This window comes from Giraffa tippelskirchi, chromosome 1, assembly GCF_054371585.1.
Source record: "Giraffa tippelskirchi isolate mGirTip1 chromosome 1, T2T-mGirTip1v1.2.pri, whole genome shotgun sequence".
Classification (NCBI taxonomy): domain Eukaryota; kingdom Metazoa; phylum Chordata; class Mammalia; order Artiodactyla; family Giraffidae; genus Giraffa; species Giraffa tippelskirchi.
The window spans coordinates 109,671,090-109,693,566 of record NC_137275.1 but is presented as its reverse complement, the minus strand read 5'-3'; the positions used below and the strand labels follow the sequence as shown (position 1 = coordinate 109,693,566).

Genomic DNA, 22,477 nt, shown 5'->3' with positions numbered 1-22,477 from the left:
GGCTTGGTAACATGGGTTCCTCAGAGCTCCCTGGGAGCTGCCCTGCGAGCGGGGCACACCGCCTGCTTGCAGAGAGCTGGAGACTGGGCGGGGAGGGGGACAGTAGAGGCCTCTCCCAGGGAGCTCTCAGAGACCCTCAGTGGGCGCTGCAGGGAGCCCTGGAGGAGGAATCTGCTGGTTCCCTTTGTGCGATTTTAAGGTGAGAGAAGGGAGAGGACGTGCTGGCTGAGCTGATGGGGGTGAAGCCATATGCAGCTGGTTCGCTGGAGAGGAGCAGGAATGATGGCAGGTGGTCCTGGAGCCAGTGCAGGGGGTGGCCCAGCCCTGGGGAGGGGTCGTGACGAAGACAGGGGCGAGGGCGCTGGCCACGGGGGACAGGGAGCCAGCAAGCCAGCACCTCGAGGCTGCCCCTCGGCTGCTTTGAGGTCACGTCTGGGAAAGAAGGCAGGACCTGGGTGAGAGTGGGCCGGGGGGAGATGTGCCAGAGAGAAGGGTGTGAGGTGTGAGAGCTGGAGGGCGGCTCGGAGCCCAGCAGGCCCTCTCCCGCACGTCTCTGGTGACAGAGCCGCCTTGCGGTGTGAGGGGCCGTCCCCCAGAACAGCCCGCGGGCCTGCGCCCCGGGAGGAGCCCCGCGGGGGGCTGGCCCTCCCAGCCCTGCTGGCCCTGCTTGCGCCTGTCTGTGCGTGTTCAGACCAGCCTGGAAAACGGAGGGCTGGGGACCTGCGAGGATGGCGCTCCTCGGTGAGTAACACAAGTGGTGACCGCTGAGGTGGACCCAGAGGCTGCGGAGCTGAAGGATTTCTTTTTCTTATTTTCCTTCAGCCTGGCTGATGGAGGCACAGATGTATTGTTGTAATTTTCGGACTTTGTCTCTGACTCCATCGGCCCACCCTTGTGAATAACCTCATAGGATTGCCTCCCATCCACGCTAAGACCTGAATGTCACCAGGCCATCTAGGAAGTGGATTCTCCTCCTGCCTGTTTCTTCAGTACTGCTCGCTTAAGAGATGGCAGTGTCTCATAAGCATGGCCCGTTTATCCACAGTTGGGGCTTCCATGTAAACTTGTGTTCAGTTCCTGATAGACTTGAGCTGCCCTGAATGTCGCTGACGAGACGTGGTCCTCTCGTGCCCAGGTGCAGACCCTGAAGGAAAAGGACTGGGAGCGCGCGCAGCAAGCCAGCGTGCCGGCCAACGTGGCCCAGGCGTTCGAGAGTGACGCAGACTTGTCTGACGGCGGGGGCGACAGGGCCACCCTCTTCAGCTCGGCCGCTCTGCTGTCGCCCAGCGGGCAGGGCGATGCCGAGACTCTGACTGTGATGCTTCAGGAGCAGCTGGACACCATCAACGAAGAGATCCGGTGGGTGAGCCCGAGCCGAGCTCCCCAGAAACTCGGCTTCTCTGAGGAGCTGTCTTCTCCTTAGAGAAGGCTGAGTGTTCCATAGTAAGGAAACTGACTTCAAGTCTGCTTCAAGAATTTTCAGTTCTGAGATTGCCCTTGATTATAGAGCTCAGTCAGCCAGGGCTGTGGGGGGCGTTGTGGGGTGTCCCCCCACCAGCTCTGAGCCCCAAGGTGGGTGAGGTGCCGTGACAGTGTCCCCTGCGGCCCGTGCACCCTCCAGCACTGAAGGTTCGCCCTCGTGTGTCCCTCGGAGCCTCCCACATTCTGGTGAAAAGCCACCTGAAACAGAAAAGCTGGGGTTTTGGGGTGGCAAATTCCCCCTCAGATCTGCATTTTCCTTTTGAACTTAATACAGTGTGAAGATTGGCTTGTTGTACGACAGTGGTCCAAGGACATGTGTTTGAGTTCTTCTCAACTCATCAGTGTCTGTGAGATGTTTTCTGTAGACACCGTCTGGGCTGTTATAACAGTTTACAAACGGGATAGAATCCAAAGGCCCGCCTCATGGCGAGCAGGGGCCTTGGGTCTGGGTGCGGCCAGGTGGCTGGGGGCCCCGAGGCCAGCCTGGTGCCGCACCCGCACAGCTCTGCCTCCTGTCCCTTGTCCACGTTCAGAGTGGCCACAGGCCGGTGACCCTGCACAGGACCTGGCAGAGCTGCTGCTCAGACTGTTCTTGTCACGTCAGCCCAGGCCGAGGTGCCCGTTCCTGTCAGCCGAGTGCGGGGGGCCCGGGGGAAAGGCAGGGGTGAAGGGCACAACCAGCAAACGCAGGTGGTGCCGCCTGCACGTTTGACGCTGAGACAGACTGCTTTGTGGGCCGTGTTTGAGCACAGACAGCTCAGAAAGATTGTCTTTCCCCCTCCCCCAGGAAATACGGAACGGTTACATATTAATATGTTTATTTTTACAGCATGTTGTCAGGTAAAAGTGATTTTTCCTTAGGTAACATGTTGACTTGAGGTAAATGGTAAATTCTTTCCATCAACTTGTTATCAACAGTGAAAAACTTTCAGGGTGTATAAGGAGAAGTGAAACTGGAGAGGTGACGACCTGCGAGAATCTTGTATTTTATTTTGAAAATCATGTTATATGCATAATCGAATATTTAAACTGCTATATAACATCATCCGCGAGACATTAGGGGAGAAGAGCAGTAACTGTGAATTCTAGGTTAATGCAGCACATTGACATGAGTCCAGAAACTCACACAAAGCTGGTGGAGAACTTCATCAAGTGATGCATTTGTACATAGACAACCTAAAAAATAAAAAAATCAATTCAGCACTTCATCTGGTCTAGAGACTTGTGTTTAGAAACTCCAGCTTGTTCGTGGCTCACTGTTTTGATTGTACAGAGTTCCTGATTCCCAGCGGAATAGACTTGAGGCACTGCCGTGCATCTCTGCCCTGAGAGCAGGGAAGGTAAAGGTTGTCAACTTCAGGTTATCTCCTCACAGGGAGAGAGGCGCCACCCAGGCCCCGTCAGAATGTTAGAGTAAACCAGTCAAATCAAACGAGAATGATCAGGGGCCACTTTGTAAGACTCAAGGATAAGTTATTCTAAGTTTGAGAATATTGAAAAGAGGGAAAGTTGAACCTTTTTGCTGAGATGTTAATTGAGCAACTGTTCCTGGAATATGCTAATCGTGACACAGAATGCAAGCCCACATTTGTTGTCCAGACACGTTCCTCTGCTGACAAAGGCAGGTGACGGGTTTTATTCTATTTTAGGTTGATCGAAGAAGAGAAGGAGAACACGGAGCAGCGGGCCGAGGATACTGAGAGCAGGGTGGGCAAGGGGAGCTTAGGCAACCTTCGTTGTTGTAAATCCTCGAGCTCCCTCAACCTGTGTCCCGCCTCCTCGCTCGCCAGCTCCTGCCCGCCCAGCAGTGGGCGCGCCAAGCCCCCAAGGAGGCGGCACAGCTCGGCGCGGAAAGTAGACCAGCGGGACATCAAGACTCTGGTATGTGTCTGCCTCCTCCCTGCCACGTCCCTCCCCCAGCACACTGGCTTTCTTTTTTGTTTGTTTGTTTTTTGTTTTTTCTGTTTTTACCCAGAAGAAACTCAGGTACATTTGCTACGCTTAGAGGTCTAAGATTTTTAAAAACTGCCTAGTCTTTAATCATTCCATACTCGCACAGCAACAAATTAGTCTTGATATTTGGACCACCGGCTTAGCACGTCATCATGAACTCAGCCAGGGCCTGCCTCTGTAACGTTGGGCCCGGCCTGTGCTGGACACAGCAGGTGCAGGGAAGTTGCTGTTGTCACCGAGTAGACAGCCTTGTGAAAGTAACCATAGGCAGCTCTCCTGGCGTGTGAGACCCACGCAGCACATTTTTCATTGGGGATACCTGGCTGCAGGCTGCAGGCCATGCGGTGGGAACAAAACCAAGAATCTAAACTGGTCTGCTTGCTGCTGGACCTGGCTGCACGCTCAGGCCAGCTCTGGGTGTGAAACCAGGTTAAAAGCCTGGTGCCCCAGGGCCCCAGGGAAGAAGTTGGGCTTCCTCACTCTTCTGAGTCTAAAAATGGGATGACGACCTAGGGCTTTTGGTGACAGAGTGTGCAGCTCTGAAGCGCATGTTCCTGCTTTCTTCCATGTTTAGCTTAGGTTTCCTGAGCGCATTGCTGTTTACCCTGTGAAATCATGTCTACAACACTCTGCTTTGTAACTGCACTTGTATTATCACTTTTTTTGTTACCACCCATTTCATGTTAGCTGCATTGTTAGTCAGCATATAATTAAATTAACTGTGAATCATTTTAGCAGCATGTGAAGTGATAACTGGTCTATTTTGTGGTCTTTTGACACATTGGTTTTATAATATGCATCACTGGCCAATTAGTTGATAGTGTGTATTCTTTGACGATTTCTCTGTGGTTTCATGCTTGATTTCTTTCCGAGTATTTGTAAAAGAACAGTTCTGTATATTTTTTCTTGTTGCTGGAGTTCTCTGACGGTGTGTCTGCTTTCATCGTTGGTTTTGATTTCCTGTCTCATCCTGTTGTCTGCTTCGTTGTCATCAATCCAGACCCCAGCTTCCCACAACCGCACCCCCCCGAGGCTGTAGTTTACCCATCCATCTCCCCTCCCCCGTCCTCCCACTTGCTCTGGTCATAGCAGTCTGGGGTCCACAGCGTGTGTCCCCTTAGTCGGGTTTCTGCTTTGTCTTCATGTCTCATTAAATGGTGTTTTTCCCCCATAGCACTAAGTTTGAATTATTGTTATCACTGTGCAGTTACAAGCATAATGTAGATGGATGATACACTACAGAACCTGTGTAATTCATAACTGAGATTATGCTTACCTGAAGAAATGATCCTCTTATGTGTAGAATTAATGGACTTTTGACACAACATCCTTTCTGTGTTGGTGCTTGTATTTGAGACTGTAAATCTCATCAGCTTTTGCATGCTTAATGTCTCTACGAGACTCTTTTACAAAGTATCTTCTATGGTTCATAAAATGTGAAGACTCCACCTGCTGTTACGCTAGCTTTCATTCTTACATATTTTCATAGGGTACCTGCTTTAATGAATTTATTTTCAGAAGTTTGGAATCAAATTCTAGGTAACGATTTTACATTAATGTCCAACAGGTGGTTAGATCTGTTCAGTGTTAAAATAGGTATTACGGCAACTTCCTCGTCAGTTAAATTACTATTTTAAAGTATAACATGTTTTTTTTATTAAGAGAAACTAACTTATAGAGAGGTTTGGCTGAGAACAGACAACTGTTAAGGCCCTTTGTTGTACACAGTGCTGTGCTTTAACAAATCATGATGTTGTAATAGAATTGTATCTTCCTGAGGAATAATGTATAGTGTTTCTCTAGTAAATCTTGAATAGCTTATTTAACTAATGTGGTCCAACAAATTGTTCTGTTTCCAGTTACATGTTCTCTAAATCTACATCTCACTTATATGTTTGCCGTCATTTTTGCTTTACTGTCTTTGCCTATATTGATTCTTGAATTTTTAGCTTCAAAGTCGCAATAAATCTGGTTTCTCTTCATTTCTTTGCATGCATCTATCAGTCTAGTGAGTTAAGGAAGCATCGTCGAAAGGTAAACTATTTAGTAATTTAGCATGCCTTTGTTTCTCTGTGAAGTATTAGAGTCCTTATCGTGTTAGTGAATGAACACTATGTGGTTACGTACTGGTGGATGATTGACATTTTAATAGAAGTAATGAAACTCGCCCACCACTTAAAATATGCTGATGATGCAATCAATCCATCCTAAAGGAGATCAATCCTGGGTGTTCATTGGAAGGACTGATTTTGAAGCTGAAACTCCAGTACTTTGGCCACCTCACGCGAAGAGTTGACTCATTGGAAAAGACCCTAATGCTGGGTAGGATTGGGGGCAGGAGGAGAAGGGGACAATAGAGGATGAGATGGCTGGATGGCATCACTGACTCGATGGACATGGGTTTGGGTGGACTCCGGGAGTTAGTGATGGACAGGGAGGCCTGGCGTGCTACAATTCATGGGGTCGCAAAGAGTCAGACACGACTGAGCGACTGAACGGAACGGAACTGAACTGAACTGAACTGAACTGATGGTTCTGTTGGAAATAGGTCATTGGTTGGGACAATTGTAACAGTTTGCCTTTCTCCCACTTGTTTGCCTTCTAATCATCTCATGCTTATTTATAATAGACATAGTAGTATTTATTATTTTTAAAATTTTCTTTACTTATTTTTTTGGCCATACTGCACAGCTAATGGGATGTTAGTTCCCCAACCAGGGATCAGACCGGTGTGAAAGTGAAAGTGCCAAGTCCTCACCTCTGGACCACCATGGAATTTCCACGTAGTGTTTTCTTAAAAGAAATGACTGAATCAGAGCCATAGATATTAGATTTGGGGGAAGCCAATTTAATGACGGTGGGTAGCAGTGTGCAGGAGACTCTGTGTGCCAGGCACCGTGTCCAGTGCTTTCTGAGCCCGTCATCTAATCCCGCAGACACCCAGGTGAGGTCCAGGCTGCTGTTATCCCCATTCAGCAGATATGGACACTGAGGCTTAGAGAGGCCGGGCACCGTGCCCAGGCTCGCATACCCAGCGGTGCGGTGCAGACTGGTCTGATCAGAGCCTGGACACTTAACCGTGGTGCCGTCCATCCCGCTTTCCTCCAGAGGCCCTCCTGTCCATCACAGCAACCCTGATGGAGGGAGCCTCAGGAGGGAGCTCGCTGCCTCTCCCCTCGGGTCACTTGGATGAGCCCCTGTTGTTGGAGTCCAGTGGCCCGAGGGCTGGCCTTCCTTGTCCCTCTCCTGCTCCCAGCCCGCTGATGGAGCACTCCTGGGGCCTTCCCACAGGACTTGGGCAGCCGCGCTCCGGTTCAGGCAGCTCAGTGCCCAGGAACCCTTCTGCCGGGCACAGCAGAGTAGCTCCGTCACCCTGAGGTTGGTGACCTGGGTGTGCCGCTTGCCCGCTTTGTGGCCTGCTTTGCCCTCCTGTTAAATGAGGACACGGTACTGCCCATCCGACTCACGTGGGCACCCGTGGGGCGGGCTCCCATCCTGGCGGAGGGTGCCAGGCTGGGGACCCAGAGGCCTTTCTCAGGACAAGGCCCGGGGGAAGGGCCTGGCCGTGGTCCCTGACTTTGAGGCAGGTGTTTGTCTGCATTCAGTCCTAGTCAGCCCAGGTGTGTCACTTCCCTGCTCTGTTCTTTGTTGTTTTCTGATTTTTATAAATGCTTCTTTTAACTTGAATTTGAGATTGATCCCTCTTCAGTTCCATGTGGATAATTTCTAGCTTTTGTAGCCTTCTGTTGTCTGAGGGTGGTTGTTAGAGATCAGGGGAGAGTGCACAGTTTATCCAGCTGCTGTTAAACGAGTTCAGCTGTATTTTGCAGTAAGTCACTTTGTTGTCACCAAGCTCCTGTGGAGCTGCAGTGGATCAGTATTCTTTACAGAATCCCATTACAAAGCCACAGGTTAGTTGGTTAAAACGACGCACTCATTGTTTATAAAAATACTTTCCATGCATGCTTCCTAAAACCTCCCCTGGCTGAACCACACGCCCACATGTATAAGTGAGACCTGTCTGGACCCTGAAGGGGTTTATCTGTTCCCCACACTGTTGCCACCACTGTTTCCTGTCCTCAGACCCAGGACCAGCGGAAAAGCTGGGCGTCCAGGAGAGATCTTTTTTTTTTTTTTCAATTAGCTTATTTTTTAATTGAAGGATAATTGCTTTACAGAATTTTGTTCTTGTCTGTCAAATCGCAGGAAAAATCAGGCATAGGTACACATATATCCCCTCCCTTTTGAACCTCCCTCCCATCTCCCTCCCCTCGAGATTGATAGAAGAGTATCTCTTAGTGAAGACTTCAGTTGAGTTCAGTCGCTCAGTCGTGTCCGAATCTTTGCAACCCCATGAATCGCAGCACGCCAGGCCTCCCTGTCCGTCACCAGCTCCCGGAGTCCACCCAAACCCATGTCCATCGAGTCAGTGATGCCATCCAGCCATCTCATCCTCTGTCGTCCCCTTCTCCTCCTGCCCTCAATCCTTCCCAGCATTAGGGTCTTTTCCAATGAGTCAGCTCTTCGCATGAGGTGGCCAAAGTGTTGGAGTTTCAGCTTCAACATCAGTCCTTCCAATGAACACCCAGGATTGATCCCCTTTAGGATGGACTGTTCGGATCTCCTTGCACTCCAAGGGACTCTCAAGAGTCTTCTCCCACACCACAGTTCAAAGGCATCAGTTCTGTGGCGCTCAGCTTTCTTCACCGTCCGACTCTCACATCCATACACGACCACTGGAAAAACCATAGCCTTGACTAGACGGACTTTTGTTGGCAAAGTAGTGTCTCTGCTTTTAAATATGCCATCTAAGTTGGCCAAAACCTTCCTTCCAAGGCGTAAGCGTCTTTCAGTTTCGTGGCTGCAGTCACCATCAGCAGTGATTTTGGAGCCCCCAAACATAAAGTCTGACACTGTTTCCACAGTTTCCCCATCTATTTCCCATGAGGTGATGGGACCTGATGCCATGATCTTAGTTTTCTGAACGTTGAGCTTTAAGCCAACTTTTTCACTCTCCTCTTTCACTTTCATCAAGAGGCTCTTTAGTTCTTTTCCACTTTCTGCCGTAAGGGTGGTGTCATCTGCATATCTGAGGTTATTGATGTTTCTCCCGGCAGTCTCGATTCCAGCTTGTGTTTCTTCCAGCCCAGCGTCTCTCATGATGTACCCTGCGTCTAAGTTAAATAAGCAGGGTGACAAGGACACACAGCCTTGACGTCCTCCTTTTCCTATTTGGAACCAGTCTGTTGTTCCATGTCCAGTTCTAACTGTTGCTTCCTGACCTGCGTACAGGTTTCCCAAGAGACAGGTCAGATGGTCTGGTATTCCCATCTCTCTCAGAATTTTCCACAGTTGATTGTGATCCACACAGTCAAAGGCTTTGTTTGGCATAGTCCATAAAGCAGAAATCGATGTTTTTCGGGAACTCTCTTGCTTTTTCGATGATCCAGCAGATATTGGCAATTTGATCTCTGGTTCCTCTGCCTTTTCTAAAATCAGCTTGAACATCTGGAAGTTCACGGTTCACCTATCGCTGAAGCCTGGCTTAGAGAATTTTAAGCATTACTTTACTAGCACGTGAGATGAGTGCCATTGTGCGGTAGTTTGAGCATTCTTTGGCATTGCCTTTCTTTGGGATTGGGATGAAAACTGACCATTTCCAGTCCTGTGGCCACCGCTGAGTTTTCCATATTTGCTGGCATATTGAATATAGCACTTTCACAGCATCATCTTTCAGGATTTGAGATAGCTCAGCTGGAATTCCATCAGCTCCACTAGCTTTGTTCGTAGTGATGCTTCCTAAAGTCCGGTGGACTTCACGTTTAGCAGATGATTCTTAAAGAGCAGAATAACTGGGGAAAGCTACTAACGGACGGGGTGCTTGATGTAAATCCCGAGCAAGTAAACATGCCAAGCACCAATGGAAAGGCAAGTCCTCGGTCTCGCTCTCTGTCTGGTTCTCGCCTTACCATCCAGTCTGTGCGGGGCTGTTGGGACCTGTCAGCAATGCACCATGTAGATCTGAGTGGCCGTGAGGGTCGTGTGAGCTCCCAGAGTGCAGAAGAAAGTTTTGACCTCACCGATTGCCCGGAAATGCTGTGTTCCCTCCCTCCCAAAACAAGGCTGTCTGTCTAAGGCTTCCTTTCCCCCTTAGAGATCCTCCGACGGCTCCCCAAGCCACGAGGAAGACCTGGCTAAGGTGATCGAGCTCCAGGAGGTCATCGAGAGGCAGTCAGGGGAGCAGAGCCAGTCGAAGGAGTGCCTGGCAAACCTCTCTGCCTACGTGAGAGAGCCGGAGGAGGACCCGGACACGGCCAGGAAGGAGCTCCTCGCGTCCGAGGAAGCGAACAGACAACCACAGCGGGATGTCCGCGAAGTGAGTGACAGCGGACGTGTCTGTTGTCCTGAGGTGGAATGTGGGTCCCTTGTTCTCCGGCTGATCTGAGCTTTGGGATGGCTGCGTGAGTAGGAGCACAGAGCGCTGGCGAGACCGCGACTGGCGGCCTCCCCGCCTCTGCGTCGAGATCTCTGGGGTAGAAGAGGCCTGGTCCAGGCGGTCCATTGGCAGTGGAGCAACACGAGGGCATCCCTAGCGCTGTGCTCACCCTGGGTGTGGACTCCTCATTTCTACAAGTTCTAGGGTGCCCAGTGTGTTCCTCTTTGAAAAATTCATTCATCCATTCATTCATTTATTGGAGTCTAGTTGCTTTCCTTTTTCTTGGAGAAGGCAATGGTACCCCACTCCAGTACTCTTGCCTGGAAAATCCCATGGATGGAGGAGCCTGGTAGGCTACAGTCCATGGGGTCGCTAAGAGTCGGACACAACTGAGCGACTTCACTTTCACTTTTCCCTTTGATACACTGGAGAAGGAAATGGCAACCCACTCCAGTATTCTTGCCTGGAGAATCCCAGGGACAGGGGAGCCTGGTGGGCTACCGTCTGTGGGGTCGCACAGAGTCGGACACGACCGAAGCGACTTAGCAGTTAGCAGTTGCTTTACACTGCTGTGTCAATGTCTGCTGTACAGCAAAGTGAATCCGTCATATATATATATATATTTATATTTATATTTATATTTATATTTATATATATATATATATATATATATATATATATATACGTGTGTGTGTGTCTACATATATCCCTCTTTTTAGATTTCCTACCCATTTACTTCACCACAGAGCCCTGAGTAGACTGCCCTGTGCTGTAGAGTAGGTCCTTACTCGTTGTTGACTTTACGCATAGTCTCAGTAGTGTACATACGTCAACCCCAGTCTCCCAGTTCATCCCCCCCACCTGCCTGTCGAATGTATACCTGATGATGCTGAAATTTCCTTCGGGTTCACTCAGGCGAGTCTGGTGACGTCTGTGGAGCCCGTTCTCTCGGAGAGATGGGAGCCCGCTGTGTGGCCCCTGCTGAGGCAGCTTGCCTGGCCGTCTTCTCTAGTTTTCTGAGGTTCTGCTCCTTGAGGGGATGTGTGACATTGATACCGGCGGTCAGACAGGTCGAGTGGCGTTTGCTCACCCTCAGAGCCTCAGGCCCGTGCTGTGTAACCATGTAGAGTCATGATGTTTCTGGTGGTCGTGTCTGCGGCTGTCATGATTGATGAGAAACTGCCTAACGGTCATTGTGAAAAGAGAAGAGTGCTGAGGGTTCGGGCCTCCTCCTGTGAGCCTCACCTCTCCTTTGTAGGCAGGCAGACAGCGCCCACCCTGCCCCACCCCTCCCCCGTGAGACCGTCTCAGACAGAACCCCTCCGACATGTGCTACAGCAGGTGTCCTTGTTTAGTAGCTTGGTGTGAGTAATTCTCTGTGAGAGCTCAAGGTGAGAACTCAAAACAGAATATTTGCACGCTTGTATAACCTTTTCCCACTACTCTTTGGCAACAGGAGGAGATTAGGTGGCAGAGTTCAATATGTAGAGAATTCTGGGAAAAGCGGCCTTGAGACCTTTCACTTTTAATGTCAGGCCTTTGCCCACATTGGTTACTTAGTAGTCGACTACGGAGGGACCTGCAGTGGATTTTGACCTGGCGGACGGGAGTTGCACCAGCAGCAAGTTCTGGTCCTGGTTTGACCCTTTCATACATGTGGTGTAAGTCTGCTTTAGAAGAATTAGGCTTGAGAAGGCTGCTTCCAGTTGTGTTAAACTTTGACTTCTGTTTCCACTCATTACTATTACTTGAATTCTGAGGAAATTGCATGAGAGTTTTCCGACTTTTACCCGAGGAAACGAGCCTCAGAGGTCCCTGTTGGATCTGTCGAAGGTCCCTCCCTCTTGTGGATCCAGTCCGCCTGTGTGGTGTAGCAGACAGAGGTCGTGACTTCATGCCAGATACCATTCCTCCTGGAATTCATGCAATAACAGGGTAGTTTAGTATACTCTTTGCTGTTTGGGTTGATTATGTTGAAGAGAAGCTTGGGAAACCGAGTGGCCAGACAGAACGTTAATACAGACATATGGGTGCCAATCGTGGCAAATGTGACATTTTAAGTAGGCACGTTTTTGCTCACGTCCGAGGAAACTGCCGTGTCTAGGACTTTAATTTTGAGGACGCTAACTTTATTTTTGAGTTGAAACTTAGGATTTAGTCCAACTTTTTTACGCGTACGTGTATCGGAATGTTCCATGATAATGACTTACCTTTTCTACTCTGCAATGCCCGGTGTAGGCCATGGTCCAGAACACGGACGTGGAGGTGCGAATCACTACCCTTGAGAGATGCTACCTTGCCGCCCAGCGCGAAGCCACCTCTGTGCACGACGACCTCAATGATAAACTTGAAAATGAAATCGCAGATAAGGATTCTATGCATCGACAGGTAACGGCTTTTACTGAACTGTGTCTGACTTTTATAGTGGTGAATTCCTGAGGAAGGAAGGTAAACACCTTTTCATGTGACTCCCACGTTGTAAGGCACCTGCCCCCTCACACTGTGGTCCTGAAATGGTTTTGGAACAAAGCGTTGATAGATCGCTTTATGTCTTCCCATTTTCCTTTTTCTGGCTACGAGTTTCCTTTTAAGGCATGCTTTTTTTTCTTAAAAGAACCAATTTTGATAACTTGTGGCCTACTGTGAGGCCCAGCACAGTACTAATTAGCACCGTTTTGATTGAAATCATCCTGCGAGTAAATGGATACACATACCCATCATTTTATAGTGAGAAGAATTCTCATTGGAAGTTTAAGTACCTTTGTATTTTCGCCTCATTTATGGCATGTAATTTTTCATACATGTCTGTGTTTTGAGCTGCCATGTTCAGTGAGCAGCTAGTTTGGGCCAGACATCGTCAGAACTAGGACTCCAGCAGTGAATTAAAAACCGTGTGCGTTCTTTATCCACTGCCATGTAACAAATCACTGCAAAGCTTAGTGACTTCCCAGTGAGCAGGTCACAGTCCAGTTTCTGTGCTTTGCAGCAGGTGGGCCTGGTTCAGGGCCTCCTGAGGACGCAAACATGGGAAGGCCCCCCAGGGCTGGATGGCAGGCTTTCAGACTCACCTGGCTGGTGGGGACAGGCCCAGGTCCCTGCCGTGTGGACCTCTTCATGGCCTGGCTTTCCTCAGAACACCCTCTGAGAGCGAGAGCGCGGGATGTAGCCCGGGGCCTTTCGCGCCCCGGTCTCGGAAGCCGCACACCTTCAGTTCTGTTTGCGAGAGTGAGCTGCGAAGTCCTGCCTCGCTCAGGGGCTGAGCAGGAGTTGCCCCCTCTGCCTCTTGAAGGGAGGAGGATGGAAGAATTTGTGGACCCGTTTTTAAACCCACGCAGCCTGTCGGACAGTAATGAGCAGGGGAAGGAGACCAGAGTGCCCGAGTTGTCTAAGAGGAGGGGGGACGATCGTGTGTGAACAGGGTGGCCAGCGAGGTGACACCAGGAGGGTGACCTGGAACAGAGACCCGGAGGCCGGAAGAGAAGTAGCCACTCGGAGATAGATCAAGGGTCGTGTCAACAAGCGGAGATAAGGGAGAGAGAGGGCCGCATCAGGGAGGACCCCGGGCTCAGGCCTGAGCAGCTCGAGGCCAGAGCCTGTTTCCTGAGCTGAGGAGGGCTGTCAGGGCAGGGAGCTAAGAGACGGGCCTCAGCCCTGTTGAGGTGGATGAGCCCATGGGGTGTCCAGGGGACCTGTGAGGTCAGCAGCTGAGTGTTCCGGCCTGGATCCAGGAGAGGCCTCACTCAGCTCAAGGTGGACTTGGGTCGTGGGCATACAGATGGTGTTTAAAGGCACAGACAAGGTAAAGTCACCAGGCAGGTGCCCGTGGAGAGATAGGGGGTGCAAGGGTAGAGCTGTGGGGTGCCTCGCATTCCAAGGTTGAGAAGGGGCGCAAGGGACTGACTAGTAACCCCAGGGAGGACGGGGCCTGGTGCCCAGGGAGAGACATGCTTGGGGTGGGGGGAGGGCAAGGAGAGGAGGGGGCTTGGTAACATGGGTTCCTCAGAGCTCCCTGGGAGCTGCCCTGCGAGCGGGGCACACCGCCTGCTTGCAGAGAGCTGGAGACTGGGCGGGGAGGGGGACAGTAGAGGCCTCTCCCAGGGAGCTCTCAGAGACCCTCAGTGGGCGCTGCAGGGAGCCCTGGAGGAGGAATCTGCTGGTTCCCTTTGTGCGATTTTAAGGTGAGAGAAGGGAGAGGACGTGCTGGCTGAGCTGATGGGGGTGAAGCCATATGCAGCTGGTTCGCTGGAGAGGAGCAGGAATGATGGCAGGTGGTCCTGGAGCCAGTGCAGGGGGTGGCCCAGCCCTGGGGAGGGGTCGTGACGAAGACAGGGGCGAGGGCGCTGGCCACGGGGGACAGGGAGCCAGCAAGCCAGCACCTCGAGGCTGCCCCTCGGCTGCTTTGAGGTCACGTCTGGGAAAGAAGGCAGGACCTGGGTGAGAGTGGGCCGGGGGGAGATGTGCCAGAGAGAAGGGTGTGAGGTGTGAGAGCTGGAGGGCGGCTCGGAGCCCAGCAGGCCCTCTCCCGCACGTCTCTGGTGACAGAGCCGCCTTGCGGTGTGAGGGGCCGTCCCCCAGAACAGCCCGCGGGCCTGCGCCCCGGGAGGAGCCCCGCGGGGGGCTGGCCCTCCCAGCCCTGCTGGCCCTGCTTGCGCCTGTCTGTGCGTGTTCAGACCAGCCTGGAAAACGGAGGGCTGGGGACCTGCGAGGATGGCGCTCCTCGGTGAGTAACACAAGTGGTGACCGCTGAGGTGGACCCAGAGGCTGCGGAGCTGAAGGATTTCTTTTTCTTATTTTCCTTCAGCCTGGCTGATGGAGGCACAGATGTATTGTTGTAATTTTCGGACTTTGTCTCTGACTCCATCGGCCCACCCTTGTGAATAACCTCATAGGATTGCCTCCCATCCACGCTAAGACCTGAATGTCACCAGGCCATCTAGGAAGTGGATTCTCCTCCTGCCTGTTTCTTCAGTACTGCTCGCTTAAGAGATGGCAGTGTCTCATAAGCATGGCCCGTTTATCCACAGTTGGGGCTTCCATGTAAACTTGTGTTCAGTTCCTGATAGACTTGAGCTGCCCTGAATGTCGCTGACGAGACGTGGTCCTCTCGTGCCCAGGTGCAGACCCTGAAGGAAAAGGACTGGGAGCGCGCGCAGCAAGCCAGCGTGCCGGCCAACGTGGCCCAGGCGTTCGAGAGTGACGCAGACTTGTCTGACGGCGGGGGCGACAGGGCCACCCTCTTCAGCTCGGCCGCTCTGCTGTCGCCCAGCGGGCAGGGCGATGCCGAGACTCTGACTGTGATGCTTCAGGAGCAGCTGGACACCATCAACGAAGAGATCCGGTGGGTGAGCCCGAGCCGAGCTCCCCAGAAACTCGGCTTCTCTGAGGAGCTGTCTTCTCCTTAGAGAAGGCTGAGTGTTCCATAGTAAGGAAACTGACTTCAAGTCTGCTTCAAGAATTTTCAGTTCTGAGATTGCCCTTGATTATAGAGCTCAGTCAGCCAGGGCTGTGGGGGGCGTTGTGGGGTGTCCCCCCACCAGCTCTGAGCCCCAAGGTGGGTGAGGTGCCGTGACAGTGTCCCCTGCGGCCCGTGCACCCTCCAGCACTGAAGGTTCGCCCTCGTGTGTCCCTCGGAGCCTCCCACATTCTGGTGAAAAGCCACCTGAAACAGAAAAGCTGGGGTTTTGGGGTGGCAAATTCCCCCTCAGATCTGCATTTTCCTTTTGAACTTAATACAGTGTGAAGATTGGCTTGTTGTACGACAGTGGTCCAAGGACATGTGTTTGAGTTCTTCTCAACTCATCAGTGTCTGTGAGATGTTTTCTGTAGACACCGTCTGGGCTGTTATAACAGTTTACAAACGGGATAGAATCCAAAGGCCCGCCTCATGGCGAGCAGGGGCCTTGGGTCTGGGTGCGGCCAGGTGGCTGGGGGCCCCGAGGCCAGCCTGGTGCCGCACCCGCACAGCTCTGCCTCCTGTCCCTTGTCCACGTTCAGAGTGGCCACAGGCCGGTGACCCTGCACAGGACCTGGCAGAGCTGCTGCTCAGACTGTTCTTGTCACGTCAGCCCAGGCCGAGGTGCCCGTTCCTGTCAGCCGAGTGCGGGGGGCCCGGGGGAAAGGCAGGGGTGAAGGGCACAACCAGCAAACGCAGGTGGTGCCGCCTGCACGTTTGACGCTGAGACAGACTGCTTTGTGGGCCGTGTTTGAGCACAGACAGCTCAGAAAGATTGTCTTTCCCCCTCCCCCAGGAAATACGGAACGGTTACATATTAATATGTTTATTTTTACAGCATGTTGTCAGGTAAAAGTGATTTTTCCTTAGGTAACATGTTGACTTGAGGTAAATGGTAAATTCTTTCCATCAACTTGTTATCAACAGTGAAAAACTTTCAGGGTGTATAAGGAGAAGTGAAACTGGAGAGGTGACGACCTGCGAGAATCTTGTATTTTATTTTGAAAATCATGTTATATGCATAATCGAATATTTAAACTGCTATATAACATCATCCGCGAGACATTAGGGGAGAAGAGCAGTAACTGTGAATTCTAGGTTAATGCAGCACATTGACATGAGTCCAGAAACTCACACAAAGCTGGTGGAGAACTTCATCAAGTGATGCATTTGTACATAGACAACCTAAAAAATAAAAAAATCAATTCAGCACTTCATCTGGTCTAGAGACTTGTGTTTAGAAACTCCAGCTTGTTCGTGGCTCACTGTTTTGATTGTACAGAGTTCCTGATTCCCAGCGGAATAGACTTGAGGCACTGCCGTGCATCTCTGCCCTGAGAGCAGGGAAGGTAAAGGTTGTCAACTTCAGGTTATCTCCTCACAGGGAGAGAGGCGCCACCCAGGCCCCGTCAGAATGTTAGAGTAAACCAGTCAAATCAAACGAGAATGATCAGGGGCCACTTTGTAAGACTCAAGGATAAGTTATTCTAAGTTTGAGAATATTGAAAAGAGGGAAAGTTGAACCTTTTTGCTGAGATGTTAATTGAGCAACTGTTCCTGGAATATGCTAATCGTGACACAGAATGCAAGCCCACATTTGTTGTCCAGACACGTTCCTCTGCTGACAAAGGCAGGTGACGGGTTTTATTCTATTTTAGGTTGATCGAAGAAGAGAAGGAGAACACGGAGCAGCGGGCCGAGGATACTGAGAGCAGGGTGGGCAAGGGGAGCTTAGGCAACCTTCGTTGTTGTAAATCCTCGAGCTCCCTCAACCTGTGTCCCGCCTCCTCGCTCGCCAGCTCCTGCCCGCCCAGCAGTGGGCGCGCCAAGCCCCCAAGGAGGCGGCACAGCTCGGCGCGGAAAGTAGACCAGCGGGACATCAAGACTCTGGTATGTGTCTGCCTCCTCCCTGCCACGTCCCTCCCCCAGCACACTGGCTTTCTTTTTTGTTTGTTTGTTTTTTGTTTTTTCTGTTTTTACCCAGAAGAAACTCAGGTACATTTGCTACGCTTAGAGGTCTAAGATTTTTAAAAACTGCCTAGTCTTTAATCATTCCATACTCGCACAGCAACAAATTAGTCTTGATATTTGGACCACCGGCTTAGCACGTCATCATGAACTCAGCCAGGGCCTGCCTCTGTAACGTTGGGCCCGGCCTGTGCTGGACACAGCAGGTGCAGGGAAGTTGCTGTTGTCACCGAGTAGACAGCCTTGTGAAAGTAACCATAGGCAGCTCTCCTGGCGTGTGAGACCCACGCAGCACATTTTTCATTGGGGATACCTGGCTGCAGGCTGCAGGCCATGCGGTGGGAACAAAACCAAGAATCTAAACTGGTCTGCTTGCTGCTGGACCTGGCTGCACGCTCAGGCCAGCTCTGGGTGTGAAACCAGGTTAAAAGCCTGGTGCCCCAGGGCCCCAGGGAAGAAGTTGGGCTTCCTCACTCTTCTGAGTCTAAAAATGGGATGACGACCTAGGGCTTTTGGTGACAGAGTGTGCAGCTCTGAAGCGCATGTTCCTGCTTTCTTCCATGTTTAGCTTAGGTTTCCTGAGCGCATTGCTGTTTACCCTGTGAAATCATGTCTACAACACTCTGCTTTGTAACTGCACTTGTATTATCACTTTTTTTGTTACCACCCATTTCATGTTAGCTGCATTGTTAGTCAGCATATAATTAAATTAACTGTGAATCATTTTAGCAGCATGTGAAGTGATAACTGGTCTATTTTGTGGTCTTTTGACACATTGGTTTTATAATATGCATCACTGGCCAATTAGTTGATAGTGTGTATTCTTTGACGATTTCTCTGTGGTTTCATGCTTGATTTCTTTCCGAGTATTTGTAAAAGAACAGTTCTGTATATTTTTTCTTGTTGCTGGAGTTCTCTGACGGTGTGTCTGCTTTCATCGTTGGTTTTGATTTCCTGTCTCATCCTGTTGTCTGCTTCGTTGTCATCAATCCAGACCCCAGCTTCCCACAACCGCACCCCCCCGAGGCTGTAGTTTACCCATCCATCTCCCCTCCCCCGTCCTCCCACTTGCTCTGGTCATAGCAGTCTGGGGTCCACAGCGTGTGTCCCCTTAGTCGGGTTTCTGCTTTGTCTTCATGTCTCATTAAATGGTGTTTTTCCCCCATAGCACTAAGTTTGAATTATTGTTATCACTGTGCAGTTACAAGCATAATGTAGATGGATGATACACTACAGAACCTGTGTAATTCATAACTGAGATTATGCTTACCTGAAGAAATGATCCTCTTATGTGTAGAATTAATGGACTTTTGACACAACATCCTTTCTGTGTTGGTGCTTGTATTTGAGACTGTAAATCTCATCAGCTTTTGCATGCTTAATGTCTCTACGAGACTCTTTTACAAAGTATCTTCTATGGTTCATAAAATGTGAAGACTCCACCTGCTGTTACGCTAGCTTTCATTCTTACATATTTTCATAGGGTACCTGCTTTAATGAATTTATTTTCAGAAGTTTGGAATCAAATTCTAGGTAACGATTTTACATTAATGTCCAACAGGTGGTTAGATCTGTTCAGTGTTAAAATAGGTATTACGGCAACTTCCTCGTCAGTTAAATTACTATTTTAAAGTATAACATGTTTTTTTTATTAAGAGAAACTAACTTATAGAGAGGTTTGGCTGAGAACAGACAACTGTTAAGGCCCTTTGTTGTACACAGTGCTGTGCTTTAACAAATCATGATGTTGTAATAGAATTGTATCTTCCTGAGGAATAATGTATAGTGTTTCTCTAGTAAATCTTGAATAGCTTATTTAACTAATGTGGTCCAACAAATTGTTCTGTTTCCAGTTACATGTTCTCTAAATCTACATCTCACTTATATGTTTGCCGTCATTTTTGCTTTACTGTCTTTGCCTATATTGATTCTTGAATTTTTAGCTTCAAAGTCGCAATAAATCTGGTTTCTCTTCATTTCTTTGCATGCATCTATCAGTCTAGTGAGTTAAGGAAGCATCGTCGAAAGGTAAACTATTTAGTAATTTAGCATGCCTTTGTTTCTCTGTGAAGTATTAGAGTCCTTATCGTGTTAGTGAATGAACACTATGTGGTTACGTACTGGTGGATGATTGACATTTTAATAGAAGTAATGAAACTCGCCCACCACTTAAAATATGCTGATGATGCAATCAATCCATCCTAAAGGAGATCAATCCTGGGTGTTCATTGGAAGGACTGATTTTGAAGCTGAAACTCCAGTACTTTGGCCACCTCACGCGAAGAGTTGACTCATTGGAAAAGACCCTAATGCTGGGTAGGATTGGGGGCAGGAGGAGAAGGGGACAATAGAGGATGAGATGGCTGGATGGCATCACTGACTCGATGGACATGGGTTTGGGTGGACTCCGGGAGTTAGTGATGGACAGGGAGGCCTGGCGTGCTACAATTCATGGGGTCGCAAAGAGTCAGACACGACTGAGCGACTGAACGGAACGGAACTGAACTGAACTGAACTGAACTGATGGTTCTGTTGGAAATAGGTCATTGGTTGGGACAATTGTAACAGTTTGCCTTTCTCCCACTTGTTTGCCTTCTAATCATCTCATGCTTATTTATAATAGACATAGTAGTATTTATTATTTTTAAAATTTTCTTTACTTATTTTTTTGGCCATACTGCACAGCTAATGGGATGTTAGTTCCCCAACCAGGGATCAGACCGGTGTGAAAGTGAAAGTGCCAAGTCCTCACCTCTGGACCACCATGGAATTTCCACGTAGTGTTTTCTTAAAAGAAATGACTGAATCAGAGCCATAGATATTAGATTTGGGGGAAGCCAATTTAATGACGGTGGGTAGCAGTGTGCAGGAGACTCTGTGTGCCAGGCACCGTGTCCAGTGCTTTCTGAGCCCGTCATCTAATCCCGCAGACACCCAGGTGAGGTCCAGGCTGCTGTTATCCCCATTCAGCAGATATGGACACTGAGGCTTAGAGAGGCCGGGCACCGTGCCCAGGCTCGCATACCCAGCGGTGCGGTGCAGACTGGTCTGATCAGAGCCTGGACACTTAACCGTGGTGCCGTCCATCCCGCTTTCCTCCAGAGGCCCTCCTGTCCATCACAGCAACCCTGATGGAGGGAGCCTCAGGAGGGAGCTCGCTGCCTCTCCCCTCGGGTCACTTGGATGAGCCCCTGTTGTTGGAGTCCAGTGGCCCGAGGGCTGGCCTTCCTTGTCCCTCTCCTGCTCCCAGCCCGCTGATGGAGCACTCCTGGGGCCTTCCCACAGGACTTGGGCAGCCGCGCTCCGGTTCAGGCAGCTCAGTGCCCAGGAACCCTTCTGCCGGGCACAGCAGAGTAGCTCCGTCACCCTGAGGTTGGTGACCTGGGTGTGCCGCTTGCCCGCTTTGTGGCCTGCTTTGCCCTCCTGTTAAATGAGGACACGGTACTGCCCATCCGACTCACGTGGGCACCCGTGGGGCGGGCTCCCATCCTGGCGGAGGGTGCCAGGCTGGGGACCCAGAGGCCTTTCTCAGGACAAGGCCCGGGGGAAGGGCCTGGCCGTGGTCCCTGACTTTGAGGCAGGTGTTTGTCTGCATTCAGTCCTAGTCAGCCCAGGTGTGTCACTTCCCTGCTCTGTTCTTTGTTGTTTTCTGATTTTTATAAATGCTTCTTTTAACTTGAATTTGAGATTGATCCCTCTTCAGTTCCATGTGGATAATTTCTAGCTTTTGTAGCCTTCTGTTGTCTGAGGGTGGTTGTTAGAGATCAGGGGAGAGTGCACAGTTTATCCAGCTGCTGTTAAACGAGTTCAGCTGTATTTTGCAGTAAGTCACTTTGTTGTCACCAAGCTCCTGTGGAGCTGCAGTGGATCAGTATTCTTTACAGAATCCCATTACAAAGCCACAGGTTAGTTGGTTAAAACGACGCACTCATTGTTTATAAAAATACTTTCCATGCATGCTTCCTAAAACCTCCCCTGGCTGAACCACACGCCCACATGTATAAGTGAGACCTGTCTGGACCCTGAAGGGGTTTATCTGTTCCCCACACTGTTGCCACCACTGTTTCCTGTCCTCAGACCCAGGACCAGCGGAAAAGCTGGGCGTCCAGGAGAGATCTTTTTTTTTTTTTTTTCAATTAGCTTATTTTTTAATTGAAGGATAATTGCTTTACAGAATTTTGTTCTTGTCTGTCAAATCGCAGGAAAAATCAGGCATAGGTACACATATATCCCCTCCCTTTTGAACCTCCCTCCCATCTCCCTCCCCTCGAGATTGATAGAAGAGTATCTCTTAGTGAAGACTTCAGTTGAGTTCAGTCGCTCAGTCGTGTCCGAATCTTTGCAACCCCATGAATCGCAGCACGCCAGGCCTCCCTGTCCGTCACCAGCTCCCGGAGTCCACCCAAACCCATGTCCATCGAGTCAGTGATGCCATCCAGCCATCTCATCCTCTGTCGTCCCCTTCTCCTCCTGCCCTCAATCCTTCCCAGCATTAGGGTCTTTTCCAATGAGTCAGCTCTTCGCATGAGGTGGCCAAAGTGTTGGAGTTTCAGCTTCAACATCAGTCCTTCCAATGAACACCCAGGATTGATCCCCTTTAGGATGGACTGTTCGGATCTCCTTGCACTCCAAGGGACTCTCAAGAGTCTTCTCCCACACCACAGTTCAAAGGCATCAGTTCTGTGGCGCTCAGCTTTCTTCACCGTCCGACTCTCACATCCATACACGACCACTGGAAAAACCATAGCCTTGACTAGACGGACTTTTGTTGGCAAAGTAGTGTCTCTGCTTTTAAATATGCCATCTAAGTTGGCCAAAACCTTCCTTCCAAGGCGTAAGCGTCTTTCAGTTTCGTGGCTGCAGTCACCATCAGCAGTGATTTTGGAGCCCCCAAACATAAAGTCTGACACTGTTTCCACAGTTTCCCCATCTATTTCCCATGAGGTGATGGGACCTGATGCCATGATCTTAGTTTTCTGAACGTTGAGCTTTAAGCCAACTTTTTCACTCTCCTCTTTCACTTTCATCAAGAGGCTCTTTAGTTCTTTTCCACTTTCTGCCGTAAGGGTGGTGTCATCTGCATATCTGAGGTTATTGATGTTTCTCCCGGCAGTCTCGATTCCAGCTTGTGTTTCTTCCAGCCCAGCGTCTCTCATGATGTACCCTGCGTCTAAGTTAAATAAGCA

At 50.1% G+C, this 22,477-nt stretch overlaps 1 protein-coding gene and 1 long non-coding RNA gene across 3 annotated transcripts in view; one reads left to right on the top strand and one right to left on the bottom strand.

Moving 5' to 3' along the window:
* LOC145505810 (uncharacterized) overlaps nt 1-22,477 on the top strand; it is a 118,825-nt gene that overhangs the window by 87,703 nt on the left and 8,645 nt on the right. The window contains exons 29-34 of one of the 2 annotated variants that reach the window (XM_081488728.1): nt 1,136-1,359; nt 3,132-3,363; nt 9,590-9,811; nt 12,110-12,259; nt 14,986-15,209; nt 16,982-17,213. In XM_081488728.1, the coding sequence (XP_081344854.1) occupies nt 1,136-1,359; nt 3,132-3,363; nt 9,590-9,811; nt 12,110-12,259; nt 14,986-15,209; nt 16,982-17,213 (1,284 nt within the window). The remainder of the gene's footprint in view (nt 1-1,135; nt 1,360-3,131; nt 3,364-9,589; nt 9,812-12,109; nt 12,260-14,985; nt 15,210-16,981; nt 17,214-22,477) is intronic. The other variant, XM_081488738.1, reaches the window with a different exon arrangement.
* LOC145506935 (uncharacterized) lies at nt 2,567-9,588 on the bottom strand. The gene is made up of 2 exons (XR_014054454.1): nt 8,021-9,588; nt 2,567-5,642 (listed from the first exon to the last, which is right to left on the bottom strand). It is a non-coding gene; the product is annotated as an uncharacterized LOC145506935 (long non-coding RNA).